Source organism: Ostrinia nubilalis, chromosome 3 (assembly GCF_963855985.1).
Source record: "Ostrinia nubilalis chromosome 3, ilOstNubi1.1, whole genome shotgun sequence".
Classification (NCBI taxonomy): domain Eukaryota; kingdom Metazoa; phylum Arthropoda; class Insecta; order Lepidoptera; family Crambidae; genus Ostrinia; species Ostrinia nubilalis.
In genome coordinates, this window is record NC_087090.1 from 2,565,637 (window position 1) to 2,586,815 (window position 21,179).

Genomic DNA, 21,179 nt, shown 5'->3' on the forward strand with positions numbered 1-21,179 from the left:
TTATCTTGACGGGAATACTTCGAGTTACCACCAGTAACCCTGTATAACACCGTGCTTCCTACGGGACGCTGATCGCTTTAATCCGATCGTAGATGTATTGCAAGATAGAATGATTAAAAAGGACCAGCAACCAGTGAAAAACTCAAAAAAGTATAAATTAAAAAAGACACAAAAAAAATCCATGACCATGACCTACAGAGTTCCTAGTTTTCAGTGCATCTTTTTGTCTGGCCACCGATATGTTGCTGGTCAAACTGAAAAAAAAAAACTCGTATGTGGCTGTCACTACACAAAGTAGGTGCTCATCGGGACAAATAGGTATCTCATTAAAAATGGAGATGAAAAATATGCTATATCACATGTGGGGGCCTCAAATTAAATTGGCTTTACTCATCTCGTCTAGCTGCTCATAACCACGTCTAGAAACAAGTCTTATTACATGCCGGTGCGCATGAATGGCATTTAATTTAAACACTTATTTGTAGAGAGAATAAAAAGGCCGATAAACAATCCAGCCGGAATAACTTAGTGGTAAAAAAGTACATGAATCAGACGCCAGGTGGGATCGGACGCCGCCGGTGTCTGGTCTGCAGAACCGGACTGGATGTGGTCCAAGTTATAGGATGTAAATACATACAAAAATAGAAAATCTTTATTTGACACGAAAATACAAATGAGCAAAGAAAAGAAAAAACATCATTGCCTGAAATAAGTCCTGTCATCATCTGAACAACTGACGCCGGAACTTTCAGCCGGAGATTAAAAAAAACTTGGAAATATCGGTTTTGTAGTTACGGAATTTTTCATGCCATTGACGGGTCCTCTAAATACCTTTCTTATTTGGTTTTTGTTTGGACCGTTATACAAGTCGCCCTAAGCCTACAACATTCGGAACATTTGCTCTCGAACCTAAGTTCGAAAACATTCGCTGCTCTACCGTTTGTTTGTCAGCCGTACCACAGATTAATAATATGGCCGTACTCTATAGTCTGAGTCTCTTACATTTTACTATCGCTCTCCGCTCTTCTAATTAATTTCGTTGCGGGTCCAACGACAGTTTAACTTTCACCCAGGACAAACTTGACCTTCACAGGTTGGGTTTTTATTGGCGGTCAAGCTGTAGATCCTGGCTACACAGGAGTTGCAGCGGTGGGAACGAGAGGTGGGAATAGTCCAATTATCGCTCTCCGCTCCTCCCTTGGACTTACACAGTGACATCTTGTCACCGAGATCAAGATAAAAAGCGGCTGTGATTTGTGTATCCCACTCCTTGTAGGTATGTTACTCACTTGATGAATGTACAGCGCCCCCGTTTAAATGTTTTAACTTTATATCTTCGGTTAACTTTAAGTACAAGCCAATTATAAATCAAATATTTTATTTTCGTAAACTATGAGCGTGTTGTGTTTGTTTAACTTTAAATGTGTATTTATTTTTGGATGGCGTGAAATGAAGTTCGTGATATTTCAAAATAAGTTTGGTAGTAAATTATTCGTATAAAATACTCATATTGGCTGTTTTAATTATAAACTGTGATGTTCAATTCTTAAAATAACATTCCGTAGGTAGGTAGCTAATATTTGACGTCATACAATAATTCTTCTTTAAGCTTGCTTGCTTTTCTTTAGAATTTGAATTTAATGAAAAATTCTTTTTAGCAAGAATCGCAATCGCGTAATTGTTTTTTTACGTATTAATTGCGACATTTCACAAGTTGTTCCCCGGGAAAAGGCTTTTAAATAATAATATTTAATTATTTCATGAGTACAGAAAATAAATAATCTACATAATAACAACGCGACGAATAAATTATACTGTTTCTAGCAACGGATAGTGTTCTGGCATTACTGGATCGGTCGTTCGGAGAAATTTATGCCATCGTTAATTTCATATTGAAATTAATTCGTAAATTTATTAAAAAGACATAAAATACGGCTCTGTTTTCAATTTAAAACCGACTTGCATGTGTTTTATGGCCCGCTCCGTGTCGGGGTGGATTATATTATTGTAGTTTAACGATGGCGTTAAGCTCTACTATACTGGGTGTAATCTTTTATTACTGGCAATTATTCAGTCGATATAATAATACACTCGACATCAAATAAATCGCACCTCCCGCGACATGCACTTTCAAACGTATGCATCCCCACTTCCCACCAATATTGGTACCATTTGAAAGCCTAGTTCTAAACTTCATTTCATTAAAGAAAAGGTTTTTACCCCAAAATTGTGTCTTTAGAAGGATCACTTCTTCAAAAAATAGGTAGTTACAAAAGTGAGGTCTTTTTTCAAGTCACATTTACGGTATATGTTAATCATTTATATAGAAATTAAATGTGTTTTTCTTAAGAATATTTATTTGGCTTTTAAATAACACCATATTGTTGGGGCATCATGATTGTGTCAGAAAAAAAAACTGTAAAGTTCGCGTCGCGGAAGGTGCGATTTATTTGATGTTGAGTATATTTATGTAGCTCTACTGAAAAATATTAATTAAATTTCAGTAAAATTCCTACAAGTATCTAATGTCTTGTGTCGAGTTGGTGAATAACCCCCGAATTTAACGCCCACAGGCTGCGGTGTCAAAGTTGACCCTTTGATTTGTCACAGCCTCCATTACTGCGCCGCTGAATCATTAATACGTTTTGCTTAAAACCCGCTAGAAGTTGGGCATTTGACAAACGAGTGGCCGAACCGCGGTAATTTCGCCCATCGTTTGGGCGAACTCGGCCGAACATAGTGTTGTTGACTGTTGTGTAGATACTAGACAGATATACCTACACTTAATCAACAATCGACCTAGGTACACCTAAATTAGTAGATAGCCAAGCCCCAAATTTGAGGTGATTTCATCGATGGAATTGTCCATAGATCGCGCCCTTAAAGTTTGATCACTACATGCCCGGACACACTGTATAAATATAATAATATTTTTTTAAGTCTATTAATAACTAAAATAAGCATGTAAGATAAGATATACCTACTTACTTAAATATGTAAGTAGATTGCTGTACCCAACCGGGTGTGCATAGTTACCTAAGTCACCTAGTTTTAAGTTTCTTAGTGTACAATGTATTTTATTGCAATTAATAAATTAAATAAATAAATGACGAATAAATTACTTAATTGCCGTAGCTGCAAAAGTAGGTAAACAAAAGCCTTTCTCTGTAACTCAGCTCAAAATAAAGTGATTTAACTACATGTTTGGCGTCAAAATATGATTATCCGATCATTAATATTTATACCTTATTATTTCGGCTGTCACCTTTCAATTCTTTGTAAAAGTTTGAAGGTGAGTAGGACGAAGTAATAAATTCTTTTTTTCTCGAAAAATTATATTCCATGCTTTCCACGAGGTGCATGATATCTAACCCAAATTTTAAATTCTAGTAATACCGTAATACACACATGATTGGATAGAAAATTGTGTACATATTCTGAAATAAACAACTCTATTCAATTTAAGTTCGTGCAACAATCTCAGCAAGAAAGTCCTGTTCCTACGCGAGCGGAGAGGTCGAGCAAGCCCCCCGGCATTTCACTGCGCCCCAAAAAAGTTAAGTCTAAGTAGGTAATTTGCGGCCGGTGTATCTACCCCAGCACTGTACTATTGCTCTAATTTCTGATAGTCGAGCTTGACCCACTTTTGCTATAACTAAATTCGGCTAAAACTATTATATTTTTTCACTTGAATCTACCTTATATCTGTAATATTTGTTTTTCTTTACTAATTACGTCAAGCCACATCTGTCATTTCTGCCTGTCATTAATGTCACACTGATAGATTCGTTCAGAAACAAAATGTTTTACTTTTAATTGTTAGTGCCTTCGAGCTAATTTCTCTGTTGCGTTTTTGTGGAGACGGCTTTGTTTATGTTTTCTTTTTACTTTAATGTTTGTTGTTTCTTAATGTAAACCGGCAGGTCAGTGCAGAAAACGTTAGTGACTTTTAGTTATAATATTATCTTATTATTATTATTATATTAACTAATTTATTTTAATAATTTTATTAATATCTAATTAGGTTATTTTATTTTATTTATAAACATAATGGATGATGAATCATTTTTTTCCGCGAATGAATCTTTTTCTACAAACGACGACTTATCTTTTCATGACATTTCTACCTCTCTTACCTTAAAGGACATTTTAAATGAAAACTTTTTTAAAACAAAGAAATTCTTTAATACATGCCACATAAATGCGCAGAGCATTCCCGCGCACTATACGGATCTACATGAATCTTTCTCAAGTGAACACCTTCATGCCGTACTTGTATCGGAAAGCTGGTTGAAACCCTGTCTACCCTCAACATCCTATGCCCTGCCTGGTTTCGTGCTTATCAGGAATGACCGTATTGGCAAGGGAGGTGGTGGTGTTGCAGTCTATCTGCGAAGTGATATACCGTACAGGATTCTGGAGATGTCCCCTTCTCTGTACAGTGGTTCCGCGGAATTTATTTTCCTAGAGGTTAATATTAAGGGAGTCAAGGCGGCCCTAGGGGTGGTCTACTGCCCACCTGGCGTCGACTACCTCTCGAAGCTTGAGTCCGCCCTTGAGCCCATCAGCACTGAATACCCTCACCATATAATCATGGGGGATTTCAATACCAACCTTTTGGTGAGTTCCCCAGCGTCCGCTAAACTACTTGGGATGGTGTCATCTCTGAACTTTACTATCCTCCCACTTAAACCCACCCACCACAATGTAGACTCTCCAGATACGTGGCTTGATCTTATTTTTACGTCATCTCCAGACAGCATAGTTTCCCATGGTCAGCTTGCAGCGCCCGGTTTTTCACGCCATGACCTGATTTTTGCAACATATAGGCTCCACACCACGAAGCAGAAACCAGTTACTGTTCTTATGCGAAACCTAGCAAGGGTGGATGCGGAGGCTATTAAGAGGGATGCCGCTTCGCTTGACTGGCAACCCGTTCTGGTGGCAGCATCGATCGACGCCAAAGTATCACTATTTAACTCGCTCGTTTTGTCCCTCTACGATGTACACGCGCCACTCCGTCCGGTTAAACTTAAACGGCCACCTGCGCCTTGGATCACCGAAGGGGTACGTATGGCTATGACTCGCCGTGACCGTGCCTTTCGAAGATTTAAACAGGTCCGCAGTGACAGCAACTGGAATAGCTTCAAGGCTGCCAGAAACCGGTGCAATCAGATGGTAAGATCAGCCAAACGGAGGTACATACATAACAATATCCATAATTCTTCTTCGGCCGATGTATGGAAGTTCCTCAAAGGACTTGGCATTGGCAAAGCTGACATTAAACTCTCAAACTCTCAATTTTCACCAGATGAATTAAATATTCATTTCTCTTCTGCTTCAACTTTGGACCCTGATGTAAAAAATAAAACTATTGCCGAGGTAACTACCACGATCCCTCTCGTCTCGACAACCTTCTCTTTTTCTGCAGTGTCAGTCGATGTAGTCAAGAAAGTCATACTGTCGATCAAATCACAAGCGGTTGGCTTCGATGGCATAGGCCGGTACATGATATCGATTCTGCTCGACTGCACTCTCCCTTTAATAACCCACATTATTAACTTCTCTTTAAGCTCTGGCACTTTCCCTACTTTATGGGGTAAAGCTTTCGTCATCCCTCTTCCTAAAATATCGAATCCCACCTTGCTCAACAACTTCAGACCTATCTCTATCTTACCCTTCCTTTCCAAAACTTTGGAAGCTGTTGTACACTCCCAATTCTCTAAGTTCATCTTCGACAACAATGTCCTTAGTCAGTTTCAATCCGGCTTCCGCCCTGGCCACAGTACCAGCACTGCACTACTTAAAGTGACTGAGGATATCAGAATAGGCATGGAACACGGTGAAGTGACACTGCTAGTATTGATTGACTTTTCCAACGCCTTTAATACTGTGGACCATGACGTTCTTCTGGCTGTTTTAACCCAACTCAATCTTACACCTACTGCAATTAACTGGTTTGCTTCCTACCTTCGTGGCCGCCAGCAAGCGGTCCGTATCGATAACTCTATTTCCCACTGGCGTGACTTGCTTACTGGCGTTCCGCAGGGTGGCATACTCTCTCCTTTACTGTTTTCTCTCTTTATAAACTCTATCACCTCCGGTATTGGCTCCTCTTGCCATCTATATGCAGACGATCTGCAACTTTACCGTCAATGCCACTTCAAGGACATCAACAGGGCTGTGGAGTATATTAATGCTGATCTTGATTACATTGCTGAGTGGTCTGGTCGATTTGGTGTAGCCGTCAACCCTAACAAGTGCCAAGCCATAATTATTGGAAGTCAGCGTCAAATATGTCACCTCAACGGTGTGCCACCGGTTAACTTTAATGGAGTTGACATTCCTTACTGTGCAAGCGTCAAAAACCTTGGCTTGCACTTGGACACCACGCTCAGCTGGAATGTACAGGTTGCAGAGGTCAGTCGGAAGGTTACAGCCACAATGCGCTCCCTCTGGAGGCTCAAAAACTTCCTCCCAACAAAAACGAAAATTTCCCTCATTCAAGCTCTTGTCCTCCCGATAATCGACTATGCCGACGTCTGTTACCCCGACCTGAATCAAGATCTACTTACAAAGTTGGATCGCCTTGTCAACAATGCCATTCGCTTTATTTTCTGTCTCCGTAAATATGACCATATCTCCGCTTACCGTTCCCAGCTTCAATGGTTGCCTCTCCCACTTCGACGCAAAGTCAGAATTCTCTGTACCCTTTTTTCAATTCTAAATGATCCCAACTCTCCTTCATATCTTAAGTCTCAGTTTAATCTTCTCAGCTCTACGCACTCACGTCAGCTCCGTTCCTCCAACAAATCCGTTCTTTCCACCCCTTTTCACCGAACTGGTTTTCTCTCCGACTCCTTCCGTCTCCAGGCCATTAGGCTCTGGAACTCTCTGCCTGAAGAGACCAGGCAAGCGTCGAGTAAGTTTTCTTTTAAAAAATCTGTCCATAATCACTTCCTCAAAATGATCTCATCTTCATGAATTGTAATTTCAGTTTAACTCAATCATCTATTTTATGTATGTATTTATTTATTATATATTTTATATATTATTTATGTATGTAGCATATTTGTTTTTGTTTTTCTTTCCTGCACTAGAAGTACCGCCAAACAAATTTCTTTTCTGCTCAACCCAAAGGTAAACTGGTCGAGAATGCTTTAGTGCATTAAGTTCGCCTTATGTTCAAATTTATTTTGGCATAAAAGTTTAAATAAATAAATAAATAAACAATATCGTCTCTTAAAATTACGTCACACCAAGACGAGCAAGTTTTTAAACGAACTTGTCTTTTAATAATCTTTTATCGATAGATTGTCGATCGCAGCACTAACCAAAGTTACAAATACTTCCAAGGGCAGCTCGAATTTAATACAGTTCGGAACAATGTGTGATGTCTTTTCCAAGTTGGCCAGTTGTTTCACAAGCTAACACTGGGTCGTTAGGTATAGGGCATGATGAACAACGATGTTGCTTTTAATTAATGAAAATATTACTCATAGAAAATAAATAATAGTAGGTACTCACTTTTGATCGCGACTTCGCCCGCGTGTAGCTCTATCTGTCACAGAAAAACTTTATCACGCCCGTCCCTGTTTGAAAAACCGGGATAAAAACTATCCTGTGGCATTTCCCGGGACTCAAAATATCTCTTTGCCAAATTTCATGAAAATCGGTTCAATGGTTTAGGCGTGCAAACGTGACAGACAGATAGAATTACTTTCGCATATATAAAATTAAGTAGGGACTAGCTTCAGCCTGCGGCCTTGTCTGAGTGGTTTTTGGTATAGCACAGATTAGACATGTTCATATTTTCATGGATTAAAACTCTTAATTCTCTTAAAATAAAAATAGTTAAGTATTTCTAAGAGACATGGAGTTTAACCTGCAACGTACAGCGTCCAAAGCACTGAACCGAACTACAAAGCTGCTTTAAAAAAAATGTTTTTACAATCGATATCAGAATCCTGGCTTGAACAAGAGCGTAAAATAAAGAAAATTGAAAATCGTTTACAAAATAGGCCATTCACTACCGCCTTTGCAAGCGCTCGGGCTAAATACTGTTTAACCCGACTGTAACTCACGGTTCGGTCAATAATTTGTGCCGTTACATCGCGGGAAGGGTTTCCATTAGTGGGGCTCATTAGAGCCGCCAAAATAAAGCTGCAATATAAAAGAATGAGTCGGCACTACCGCCCTCGGACTATTCATCAGCCAAGCGAAAAAATACAAGTAATTTTCAAACGGTTCGGGGGTGGGGTTGTGTTAGATTTATTTTTTGAGGTAAAAACATACAACAGGGGATGTCTACATGTATCTTTATATGTATAGTATTTGAGTTCCCGTGTCGGACGGAAGTACAGTGGGCAACAGTTCTAGCTACCCATTTCCGTTTTTTCTCTCACTCTCATCAAGATGGTGATTCCTTGCGATAGAACGAGACGACATGACCAAAAATTAAAACAATTTTTTCTTACTGCGACTCTACCTATAAATATAATTACTTTCGCCAAAATAATACAATATTCTGTCTATATCAAGGTCATACTTATATCACACACGAGCAGTTTCCGTCAGAAATGTTAACCTCAGGTGTATTTACAAAAAGATTTTGATACATCCTTATCCATCTCTCTCACTCAGCTATAACACTGGTTTTAGTGAAAGAGCTACACAATTTCGAAGTAGACCCGAAGATTAAATTCGTCAGAAAGTTTCCAGCCCGGGGGCACGTCAGTCTTGCCGATCTCAAGTCAAGCGCAGCTCGAAACTTCGCCCAAATTGTAGCGGAGATGTTCCACATGATAACTGAAAGGTGTTCGGATCTTGAAGTTCATTTAGTTAATAAAGCTACATGCTGTTAAATACGTCACTCACTCGTATACAGAGTACTGTGTCATGTGTGAAGTCGCTCATACAACTACATACGCCATCGACGAAAAAAAACGTACACGATAAAACGGAACAGTAAAACGGAGACATGTGTGAACCGGCCGTTAACTAACATCCATTTATAATAGTTATTATTATTTTATTAAATGCTTGATTAGATTTTGACTTAGACATAGAATAGCTGTCTTCTCAAACCTTTGTCAACTGTCAGAACGCTCGGAAAAACTAAGCCTAGTCTAGTTTGAAGTACCTCACTTTTCTTGCTTTCCATCTAAGCTTTTTCAATGTAATGATTTTTAGAGTTTTATCTAAGTGAAGAAATCGGTAGTGTGACCATTCTGAACATTTATCTCAGGCTCGTTCAAGTTTCGGAGGGCACATTACAAGTTGGTCCCGATTAACATCACTTGGTATTAGTTTCTCATGCAATTGTACCAATTTCCTTCCCACTAAGAAAGTATCAAGTCTAGTGGAAAATTTTATTTAACTATTTTTTCAATGAATTGTTTCAGATCTCTACATTGGATTGGAATGAGATGAGACGAAGATCTGGCCGACAGATATGCGAAGTAAGTGTATTATTTCTTTATTTACCCTTCGTTGCATTTGAATAGACGTTTGGCTACTCTATCAGCCAGTTAAAAATGAAGCAAAATTTACATTTTAATCAGTTAGGCCACACTAAGGCGACAATAGTAGGTACCTTTTAGATATCGGACTGCCAACTCGTGAGTTTCAGACTTTAGACAGTGAGAGACGCAATTTTCAGTTTATTTACACTAAAGCATAATGTAGAAGACTAGCGGCCGCCCGCGACTTGGTACGTGTGGAACCCGTTTTGTCCCTATAGAGGCAGAATTTTGCAAAATCCCGTCTTAGTGCGCACCTACGTTCTAAAAGGAACCCCCATGCAAAATTTTAGACTTGTAGTTTCTGAGATTTCGTGAGAGTGAGTCAGTCACCTTTCGCTTTTATAATAATTCACCTAATCTCAAGTTTTAAACCTTGGTTTAAATCTAGTTTTAAGTCACTCAAAACAGCCTCAGCCTCATCCTTACGCAGTAAAAGCACAGCAGAAAGTATTATGCAAACACATGCAGTAAGTCCATTCATTGATTCAGAACACCCGGTGTAATGTTATTCCAAATTTATTCACTTTGCTGTAGTACATTGAATTTTATTTGCATCCGTAAGAACACTGTCTTAAGTGACTATTTGTTTGTACTGATAGACGCAGTTGGCTTCTTGTTTGATGAATATTCATAGGTTTTGTAATGTAAAGAAATTGTTTATTAATAAATTGCTTAGGTACGAAGCTTAATAATTGCATAACTAAACAAAAATCGGTCTTAATATGTTCGTTTCAATAAGGAATATTGCTGTGTATTTGCCACCTGTCCTCAGATATTTACAAAAAAAAAGAAAGTAATTAAATAATTATGTTTCTATACGTTGTCTAGTACCTATAGAACAAGCTTTTCTTAGTTTGGGACAAATATTAATGAAATCTTTGTGTTCTAAGCTGTAGCTAACACATTTATTTCCGAAACGAAATACTATCCGGGGGGCAAGAACAAACAAACTTTCCACTTTCATATGACAAAAATTAATAAATATGTGGTAAAAATAAACTCCTTGTGCTTCAAGGTCTTCTTGTAAAACATTTTTGAGCCCATATTGCGGTCGTCACGCGTGTTTCAAACGTACCCCATCGGATTTCCATGCTGCATATTCAACGACGCCATTGTGTTGCGTACGCGCCGCATCGAATCGCAACGCATGGCGACGAATCGCAGATGTTTTTCGTCTTACCGAGCAACGAGCCTCATATTGTTTTACAAGAAATTTTAGACGAATACTGTAGTATTAGGCAGTGCCTTGTTAGGTGAAATGTTGTAAATTCAAGTCTAGGAGCTAGTAGATTTTTTTACTCCACGTTAGAAAGAAATAAGTATGCACTTTGTGCAGAGATCCTGTAAAACTATTTGCAAAGTCTTTCTCCGCATTATTATCGTGATCCAAAGTAATTTAAATATGAAGGTTCATAATAACTTCGTTGTTTAGCTTTACATTTATGTTTCTTTGTACCTCAGGTTAAACAGAAGGTTCAACTTTCAACGTCACATGGTTTAGTTTTAAACAATGCCCTATATTCCAACAAAGTTGCGTTTGCGCATAAAGCACGACTCATTCGTTCCGCGAACGCACGTTCGCTTCAGCCGACATGCTAATCGACTATGGTAGAGTGAAGTGTTGCTAATAATGTATTTATGAATATGGTTGAATTGTAAATAACTCTACATGACAATTCAGAAAGACTAAGGAACTTTATCGTAATAGGTTATTAACTCATTATTTAGAGACAACTTAAAAACAAAGAATGACCAGGCGCAATATCATAAGCAGATCAAACTCAGTCATCTCAAATCTCTTGCAACTAACCCTTATTCGAAATAGATAACATAATAAATTGAATGCACATTGCACATAGAATTTCCCACATTCCACATTCAACCAGAAGGAGCTTTAACAATGGATTGCGATGAATAAAATCCAGCGCGTTCCCTCCATTCCTGTTGCAAATCGATTTAAATCGATGCTCACGCGCCGCGATTCAAATCGATGGCTACACGCATGCGCGGCATGTGTTTACTGATCGATTTTCCTGAGCATAACAAAATTATATTGCAGAAGGCTTATTTATCTTTACATAGTATAAAACAAAAATGCTTCGTCTGTCTGTATGCTTGCTTAGATCTTTCAAACTACTAATAGATAGACGCCCGTATTCACAAACGATGCTTGCTTAAGTGAAGCAACAAATTGAACATTGTGATTGGTTCGTGTGTCACCCTGTGCTAGGCGTCCACGCGCACTGTGAGACCTCACAATAATGTTTGTGAATACGGGCGAGAGTGACTCAAGACAACGAGACACCCCAAAAGGTGTTCTCTCAACTTTCGACCCCAAAAGATCTCAAGAAAGAACTGAATGTTAGTTCCTCTAAGCACAAGTTTATAGTTCGCCGGGTCAGCTAGTATCTATCTATCCAACAAAAATCCTTAGAAGAACAACACAGTAGCTACAAGAAACTTGTTGATTGGACAAATATTGATTCATGAAACGATCTTTATTACAACACTTACTGACTCTACTGACTCACAGCTATTGTATAACGTTGATCAATTCGCTTTTTTGTTCTCGCTCTCACTTCGCTTTTTAACTGAGACAGCTTCATTTCGGAAGTCGTTCGGAGTGGTCGTGCGCCGATAATTGGGATGTGTGCCAATCGAGCCAATAAAAACAAGGACGTGGGTATGAATAAAGATACCGAGTTACTGGGCCTTGTAGGGGGAATGGAAGTTGGAACAGCACTGGTAATGAAATAGTCTGTTAATCGATCGATTGACACAAGAACAGATTCATGTTTAATACTTAATTTCTTTAAAATCTGTCCTAACTTTCTTGTATACTTCTTCTTCTGCGTGGCTTTAACCGGTCGATATATCGATCTCTCTCAAAAAGTATTTTGCGAGTATGTCTCTATGTATAAAGCTTAGACATGAGAATTGATGCAAAAACTCATACAAATTTCACTTCGCTATTTCATCCATTGTAAAGTTTTTTTTGTCACCAAAATTGTCGCCTTGTTATGTTATTCTAGATCTCATCTAGATACTCGTAGGCTCTATCAAAATTCATCAGTTCAATGGATTAAGCACGAGTCCATAGTAAACAGACCGTTTCTTTCGCTTATAATAATTATTATAAATATTGACTTCATTGGTAAATATCTTCGTTTAAGTTCCTAAATAATCTCTAGATCTATTTCAAATATTACCAAGTCTAATCCAATTATTTATAGCTAAACTACAAGTCAGTTTTCAGCTAGCCACTTGTAGCTGTCATCGCATTCGCGTCAACTCTCGCGCAAATGAAACCGATAATATACGGCTTTCATTGAAAACCGTGTTCTAAACTGAAATTAGCATAAACAGTCAAGTATTAACTGTAGTATCCGTTCGCAGAACTCTGGTTACAATATTGGCCGATTTGTAAACGTCCAAGTCAGGTTTAAATATAACGACGATAATTTACTATTTAATACGGGAAGGTCGAATAATACTAAGGCTGGGTTTCACCACCTAACCTTGACAGTAACTATAACGATAACCGGTGTATTTTGTACGGAGTTTGACAGATTTTTGATGTTTGCCAAAGTTGAAGTAAAATGATGCAACCCAGCCTAAGGCTGACATCTTACTTAACTTTAACAAACGTCAAAAATCTGTCAAACTCCATACAAAATGCACCGGTTATCTGGTTCCAGAGAGAGTTTCTAACTCTTTTCTTTTTTTCAATTGCAGACATCTAGGGAATCAAACCCGCTGAAATCTTCTCTGAATGATATTACTGTAAATAAAAAATACTTTAACTTTCACTACATTTTCTAGAAAAGAGTGAATGAATAAATGATTATGATTACATATACATATTACATATGATTATAATACACAAGTACATATTATGTACATATTTGTATTAGCTCTGTCATTAACACGACTTGATGGTAATTGAATCGATTGTTCTAGCTGCCCGTATAGATAATAAGTAATAATATAAACTATGCAGTATATAGTTTAATACGGTTTCCACTAATGGATCGACCGATTAACGAGGGTTATACAATTTATACCTGCACTAAGCTTGGACGATCGAGTATATTGATAAACTAGTGTCTGTCCGTGGCTTTATCTGCGTAGAGTTCGATCTGTCACAGAAATAATTGTTTTTCCTACAATAAAAAATACGGTCGTAAAATTACAACCAAGAGCATCCTCGTTGTGGATAAAAAAGAACTATTCTTTCTAGATTCCCTCATTCTTTACGTTCTGACTAATATTTCAATAAGAAAGAATTATCATACCCTATATGAAAATACGAGGTCTTACCTATTCCAAACTTTCATCCCCAACTTTTACCCCGTCCATTTTTTACGACAACAATCCTTAGGTTATGTTAGACTTGAAAATGTAACAAGCAAACTAAATGTGTGTGGTGTATCAATAAATATCCAGGCATTATCAGCCAGATAACAGTATCACAGTCCAGCGTTCCTAAGCGACCTGACGCTTAAGTGAACTCCAGAATGGGCGGTAAGCTATGTACATAGTAATGCATTCAATGCACCTGTGTGGACTCGAACCGGCTACATTTATGTATGCCGCACGATGCCCATTGCCGCAAGGGATGGGAGCGAGGATAAAATTTTATTTTCAGCGAATGGGTTGTGTTGTTTTAAAGGACGCGGACAAACATGGCTCCATTTTATTTAGAGTGCAATAGCAATGTTCGGGAGGGAGTAGATTCTTGGGTTGTTGGTGTCTGGGGAAGAGGGTTTGACTACTTTGGAGCACGTTTTTGTTACGGGGATAGTCATATTTACATAATCAATCAAATTGCTCAACTACGAGTATTACACTTTGGCCCAAAATAAAGTGACAGATAAACGTACTGAAAATAGTTACATATCATACTTGGTGTACAACGAGCATTACCGACATTTATATCTGCAGCTATAAAAGCTTCCTGAAACGAAACATAAAAGCTTGCGCGCATTATATTAAAATTTACCCCTTGTGGGATTCGATCCTGCAACCTTAAATTACGTAGTAGTTAGAAGGGGGATCACGTCCAGTCCAGGCGACTGTCAACTACAGGGTGGAAACGATAAGTGATCTCACTCGATTATTTCTAAACTATACAAGATATCAAAAAACTAGTTACTGATCCTGAAAGTGCTTCATGAGCTCTATCAAACGGTACCAATAATAGGTTAAATAATAAACTAGATCTACCCGAAAATTCAATGTTTCCGACTTCCATACATTTGGTACAGCCTCATAATATTAAAAACTACAAAAGATATCGTAAAACTGGTTACTGATCCTAAAAGTGTTTCACGAGCTCTATCTAACAGTATTAATATTAAGTTCCAGAATAAACTGGATCTATCTAAAAAATCAATGTTTCCTTCTTCCATACATTTAGTACTATCACAGATATGGCACTCATCTCTTGATAATATTATAGCAAATTTAATAGCAAATAAGGCCTAAAACTAATGTTTTTCATAAATAATTTTAAATAAGAATGCAATTTACGAGTTCATTTTAAGTTTTTAAAAAATTACACTTCTAATATTAAGTGGTTGGCATACATTTTGTATGGAAGCTGGAAACATTTAATTTTCGGATAGATTCCGTTTATTCTGTAACCTGTTATTGGTATCATTTGAAAGAGCTCGTGAAGCACTTTCAGGATCAGTATTCAGTTTTTCGATATCTGGTATAGTTTAGAAATAATCGAGTGAGATCACTTATCGTTTCCACCCTGTATACTCTTAGGCGGGTTTTAGAATCGCGCTGACCGCTCGCTGATCGTCGGCGCTAAAAGATCAATATGTATGTAATTGAAGGGAACGTTCCTGAGTGACGCTGATCGCTCGGCGCCGACGCCTTCATACATTTCGGCTGTCAGCGCTGACGGTCAGCGTGCGTCAGCTTGACTCTAAAACCAGCCTTAAGTTAACTGATTCTAATATAATTAAACACCAAAAGGTACATCCTTGACCAGATCCAAAAAACAATCCGTATCTCCTACTCATTGTGCAAGCGTGTATCGTATCTCAACGCCGACAACCGGCGTGCCGGCGGCGAACCGGCGACCTTTCAGGCCGCCCTGGGAACTGCGCCGGCGCATCCTGTAGGGCTACAGAGCAGGGATGTTATGGATATCCGTAACCGTAACCGAAACTTTCGGATATCCGAAATAAAAAAAATATCCGAAACCGTAACCGATTCAAAGTTTCGGATAGTTTCGGATGTAGGCAGTTTAAATTGTTACAGGCTATGAACGAACCGTATTGGACAACTATTGCAAATTGCATTCTAAATCACAGACAGGTATCCATAACCATAACCGAAACTTTCGGATATCCGAAATAAAAAAATATCCGTAACCGTAACCGAAACCGGTATAATATCATTCCTATATCCGTAATCGTATCCATAACCGAAACTACGTAGCATAGCATCCCATCCCTACGTAGCTGTCACTGTCGCTCATGCGATTATCTTGCTTTGCGAGACAGGAATGGAAAAATTCAAAACTTCGAATAAATTTTTTGAGAGCTGATATTATGTCAATTGTTAACTTCAGGTGAAAGTGATAAAGTCAATCCTCGAAAGAGATAGCACGGTTGTTTTAGAGATCCATTGATTCTTTCAGTCACATACATAACCCTTCTTCTGACGCAGTCGGGTAAAAAGGAATAGTATAAACCTCTTGATTTATGTTTTAGGAAGGCAATTCTACTCTGATTTTTTATTTATGAACCGAATGAAAATTGATGCTACTTAAATATCTTTCAAGTTTGTGTTACGTTTCTTGTTTAAAATATTCCAACTTAACACATATTCAGTTTTCTCAAAAGTTTCCCTCTAATCCACACTGTTTTATGCCACGATGATTCTCATAACTACAAGTTTCAGACAGCAGAGTGAATAGGCCTAACGAGGCAAGTGATACTAAGGCTTAACATTTCACAAATGAGGTCAAACACGAGCTCAGTAACTAGCTCAGTTGAAAATGAGCTTCCTGTAAAACAAGTATGTTAAAGACGGATGCCGAATAACCTACATTATAACTTAAGATATTAAGCTGTCCAAATAAAGGCATCTTCACTTTTGGTGTCGGTGAAAAATGAAGGTAATTTTTACTCAAGATCCTGCAAGGGTGCTCTCTCACTGAGAGTATCCACATGTAATAGAATAAACACATCATTCGATTATGGTCACTGGTTTTTCGTTAAGGTCAATATTCAACTTTGCAAAATAACATTGCTAGTTTCTCCCCGCAACGTCCCTTGATATCGGCATGCCATATTAAGTTTATAGAGCTTCATCCCCTATTTCATCTCTTTCAAAATTTCTTTGACGACAAAATTTTTCCTATAGCCTTCTTCTTATCCATACCAAAATACATCAAAATTGGTTTAGTAAAAGTGTAAAAACGTAACAACATAAAACGTTGCTTTCGCATTTATAGGCATGGATTTACGAATTCTCCCAGTGAGGCTATGTCCTAAACCTTACCGACCAGCGCGTGCGCATAATCCCGCGGGCAGTGTGCACACATCCTTACGGGTGTTAATATTTCATGAACTGGAAATTTTAATTTGAAATTCAACGTGTGGTCGCCAAAGAGTCTCCGTGCGAGCTCTATTTTGTATATTTTATACAAAATTTACATTCGCACCAACTTCCCATAAATATTGAATGGACATTCTTAGGATGTTGGTTACCTTTTCCTTGAAATAGGGAAATGCGAGACGGGTCTCAATAGATTTCAGGGTAAATTGTTACCTAAAATAATACTGTATAGTTTCTAAATTAAACGCAGTTCAGACACGACTTAATTAGTTGTTACTCGTAGAAGATACAATCATAATTTGGTATCAAACTTCAGTGAAATGGTATTGAGTTAAACATTAAAGTTAAATATTTTATTTAATCGTTATCGTACGTTTGTTATTAAATTAGGATTCAACAAATCGTTCGTTCTGATACCCATTTATAGTAATTTCCATGGAAACTATCGGAAGCGAGTTTCTCACGCCCCAGGCGCATCGATTCATGGGTATATCGGGAACTCATTAATAAAATCAATATTTAGGCGGCACTAGTGGGATTAGTGACGTCAACACTATTTAAATTTAAAATTACTATCGATTTTTTTAGTTGAGAACTAATTTGAAACTTGAAAACTAGATTCGTACATAATTAACGTAGGTCACATAAGTTGCGGACAGTAGGTACAACTAAAACTTATCAATAATAATTAACGAGAATGAAACCTACCACGAATCGGAACTCATCCGTCAATAACACTTTACTCTTTGTTATTTTTGTCAACAACCACAACTTCTCGAAACCCATTACGCCCCATAACAAGTATCCGTAAAAACACCATAAATCATTTGAATATCCTTTATTAATTTCATCGTCGGCAACTATCGATAACCCGAATCTATTCCACTTAATAATGTGATAACACAAATTGTGTACCGCACCATTAATCTTATGCGAATAAGAATTTACGGACCCGGCGGACTGAGCGCCATAAATTATGGTTCGAATAGAACCACTCGGATGGCCGTGTAGCGAAATGTTCAGTTTTATGTCAACTATCGAGTGTACCAGACGTTTTATCGATACGTCCCAGACTACAACACTATAATAAGTATTAACAATACTGTCGCTGTACTCGAGCTCGAACCAACACTATGTAATAGAAAATGTACACAAGGTGATGCAGTATTTTGCTAAAGTAAAAGAGAAACACACTTGAGTGTATCAATTTATTTTCACTTCGTTTTCTTGGAGCAGGTGATTTCTTTATTTAACTTTATTTATTTCTGTAATCCAGTTCCGTGAACGTTGTTGTATTATGAAGTCTCTGGGAAAATGTTTTGAATTCGAAATTGAGTTTTCAGTTCAGAGAATATATAACTACAATATAGATACTCGTATAACTAACGTAATCGTGGATAAGTTAAATTATATTTAGTCTTATACTTAATTTCCATTTATTTTATCAGTTATTTAGGGAAAGTTTTAAAAAAGGAAATCCTCAAAATTGCTCAATTGACATTAATGTCCGTTTAATGATTTTAAAGCTGGGTTGCACCATCTTACTTTAACTATCACAAACGTCAAAACTCTATACAAAAAACACCGGTTATGGTTATAGTTACGGTTAAACTAAGGTGGTGCAACTCAGCCTAAGTGCTCAGCGAGAGAAAACTAAGAAGGATTTTAATTCAATGTGTAAAAAGTATAGCTAAACTAACTATTACCCGTCCATTCGATTCATTAACAATGCGACACTTGAACCGATGTTAATTGCTAGTGTGATAACTGCTTTAATAATGGTTTCCTTACCGCCTCGGCATAATGGCTATAATCGCCTGACGATTCGATAAGGCTACGTCCCACTGCGAGTGCTAGGCGACAAGTACTTAGTTATAAGATTGCTTTAGGCGGGTTTTAGAATCGCGCTGACCGCTCGCTGATCGTCGGCGCTGACAGTTCAATATGTATGTAATTGAAGGGAACGTTCCTGAGTGACGCTGATCGCTCGGCGCCGACGCTTCATACATTTCTGTTGTCAGCGCTGGACGGTCAGCGTGACTCTAAAACTAGCCTTAGTAATGACGAGCTGATGGCTGCCGAATTATTTTTTTCGACGTGCTTCAATATAAACTTTTATATTGTAAACGCTTATTTACCCTTGTTTTTGGATGCTCAATACTCAATAGTCAGGCGACTAGCCTACAGGCCGACACTATAAGTATAAGGCCGTCAGCTCAGCTTTTAGAATCACAGCATCTTTTCTTTTGGGGTAACCAAATATTTAATTATTTTCAGGAAATCGCGTAAGTCTCAATCAATTCTGAGCCGTTTTAAAGCCTTTTTCTGTCAGTAAACTCGCTCGTAGCCTAGCGTTCAGTGTGCTCCAGTACAAAGGTGGAAAGCATAATCGGTAATGACTTCATTCTTGCATAATAGCTTCAATTGCACTGCATTAGCGCTGAACCCTTAACGTTTGAGTTCCATTCGATCGCCCATAGTGATTATGACCACCTGTCAGAGTTAAATGCAGTCCTGACAGGGCCTGGAAAAGTTAGTTCTGATGGAATAACTAACTAAAATGCATTAAGTTTAGGCTGAATTGCACCATCTTACTTTAACTTACATACAAACAGACGTCTGTCAAACTATCGAGTTTATTGTGGACAATAACCCTCCTTCTAGCGCAGTCGGGTAAAAACACCGATTATAGTTACGGTTAAAGTTAAGGTAGTGAAACTGAGGATAAATGCGCACGCCGGCACATAACTGATGTTAGTATGTAGCGCGGTGCTACTTTTTAACACTTACTGAATATACTTAAAAAAATTGTTACTACAATTTCTGAATTTATATCTAGAACACGACTTTCCAATTTAAAAATTGTTAAGCTCTTTATTAACTGTACTGTACTAACCAGTACTTTGCAAAATAATAGTGTACCTACAAAGACATTTAATAGGCTAGATGACAAAATTTCAATTATTTGTCCGCTTGAGTAGAATTTTTACTCAAAAGTGACGTCAAGCGACATTTCAACTCGATGTAGCACTGTTATTATTTAATTATGAAAGAAAATAAAAAATATGAGTCTAATATTTTCTAATTATCTGTCTGACGGACTAAATAGAATTTCGATTTCATTACCAAGTTATCAATGTTATCATCCCTATTTTGACACACACACTTTTTCACAGTCGCTAGCATATCAGACTAAATTAGCACCTATAGCAATTACTTAAAAACCACAGCGTTTAGCTTGAAGTGCCATCGTTATTAAAAACGCTTCGTACAGCTGCAGCCTTACACTTGCAATCGCAAAGCACGCTAAATGTTTGCGACCTACTTTCGTATCGATTCCACCACTCGATAAGTCCTTTAATCAGGGCGGAATTACCTATAAGCGGGTCAGAGGGACTATTAAAGCTAATACGTTAAGTTACATAAATGTCATCTATGAGAAAGCTTTGGAAAATATCATAAGTGTTCTACTTTTGTCATTAAAAATAAAAATAAATGAAATGTAATGATAACAATCTTCATTAACATAACAATTACACATTTAACTAAAAGGAAGCCTATTCTAAAGGCCCGCGCAACAATAACGGTCACAATAGCAACTAAGTGCCTTTTATCTCCGGAGGTGCTAACAACTCGCAACTACAATCCCGCCCCATTATCTCAAGCAACAACACTCCAAAATTCTAACGCCAATTACCTAACAATAGCTCAACCCCGCCATCCTCGCGGCGTCAATTAGAACCGTTTAAATATTTAAATAAGGAACCACAAAACACGAGTTCCAATTTCAAAAACAAAGCCCGTGAAATTCCTTCGCATGCTCTCAGCGAGTGCAGCAGACACGAAGATAACCGCGGAACGTAAAGCGGAACGAGCGCGCACTGCGAACGCGATTATTGCAGCTCCGGTGGCGCGACCCACCCTCCAAACGCGCTTTTGTCGCTGCACAATGCCTCCAAAACATACCTTTTATCACATTTATTGCTCCCATTCCAAAATGACGTTAAACGTTCGACAACGGCGAAATCCTAAACCGAAATATCACAAAATATTTTCGTTTTCCTCAAACAACCT

The 21,179-nt window shown here is 38.0% G+C and overlaps 1 protein-coding gene across 3 annotated transcripts in view; it reads left to right on the top strand.

Moving 5' to 3' along the window:
* Positions 1 to 21,179, top strand: part of LOC135087583 (insulin-like growth factor-binding protein complex acid labile subunit) — a 344,347-nt gene that overhangs the window by 143,189 nt on the left and 179,979 nt on the right. For all 3 annotated transcript variants that reach the window (XM_063982314.1, XM_063982312.1, XM_063982313.1), the window contains one exon: positions 9,405 to 9,461. In XM_063982314.1, the coding sequence (XP_063838384.1) occupies positions 9,429 to 9,461 (33 nt within the window). In that variant the 5' untranslated portion in view covers positions 9,405 to 9,428. The remainder of the gene's footprint in view (positions 1 to 9,404; positions 9,462 to 21,179) is intronic.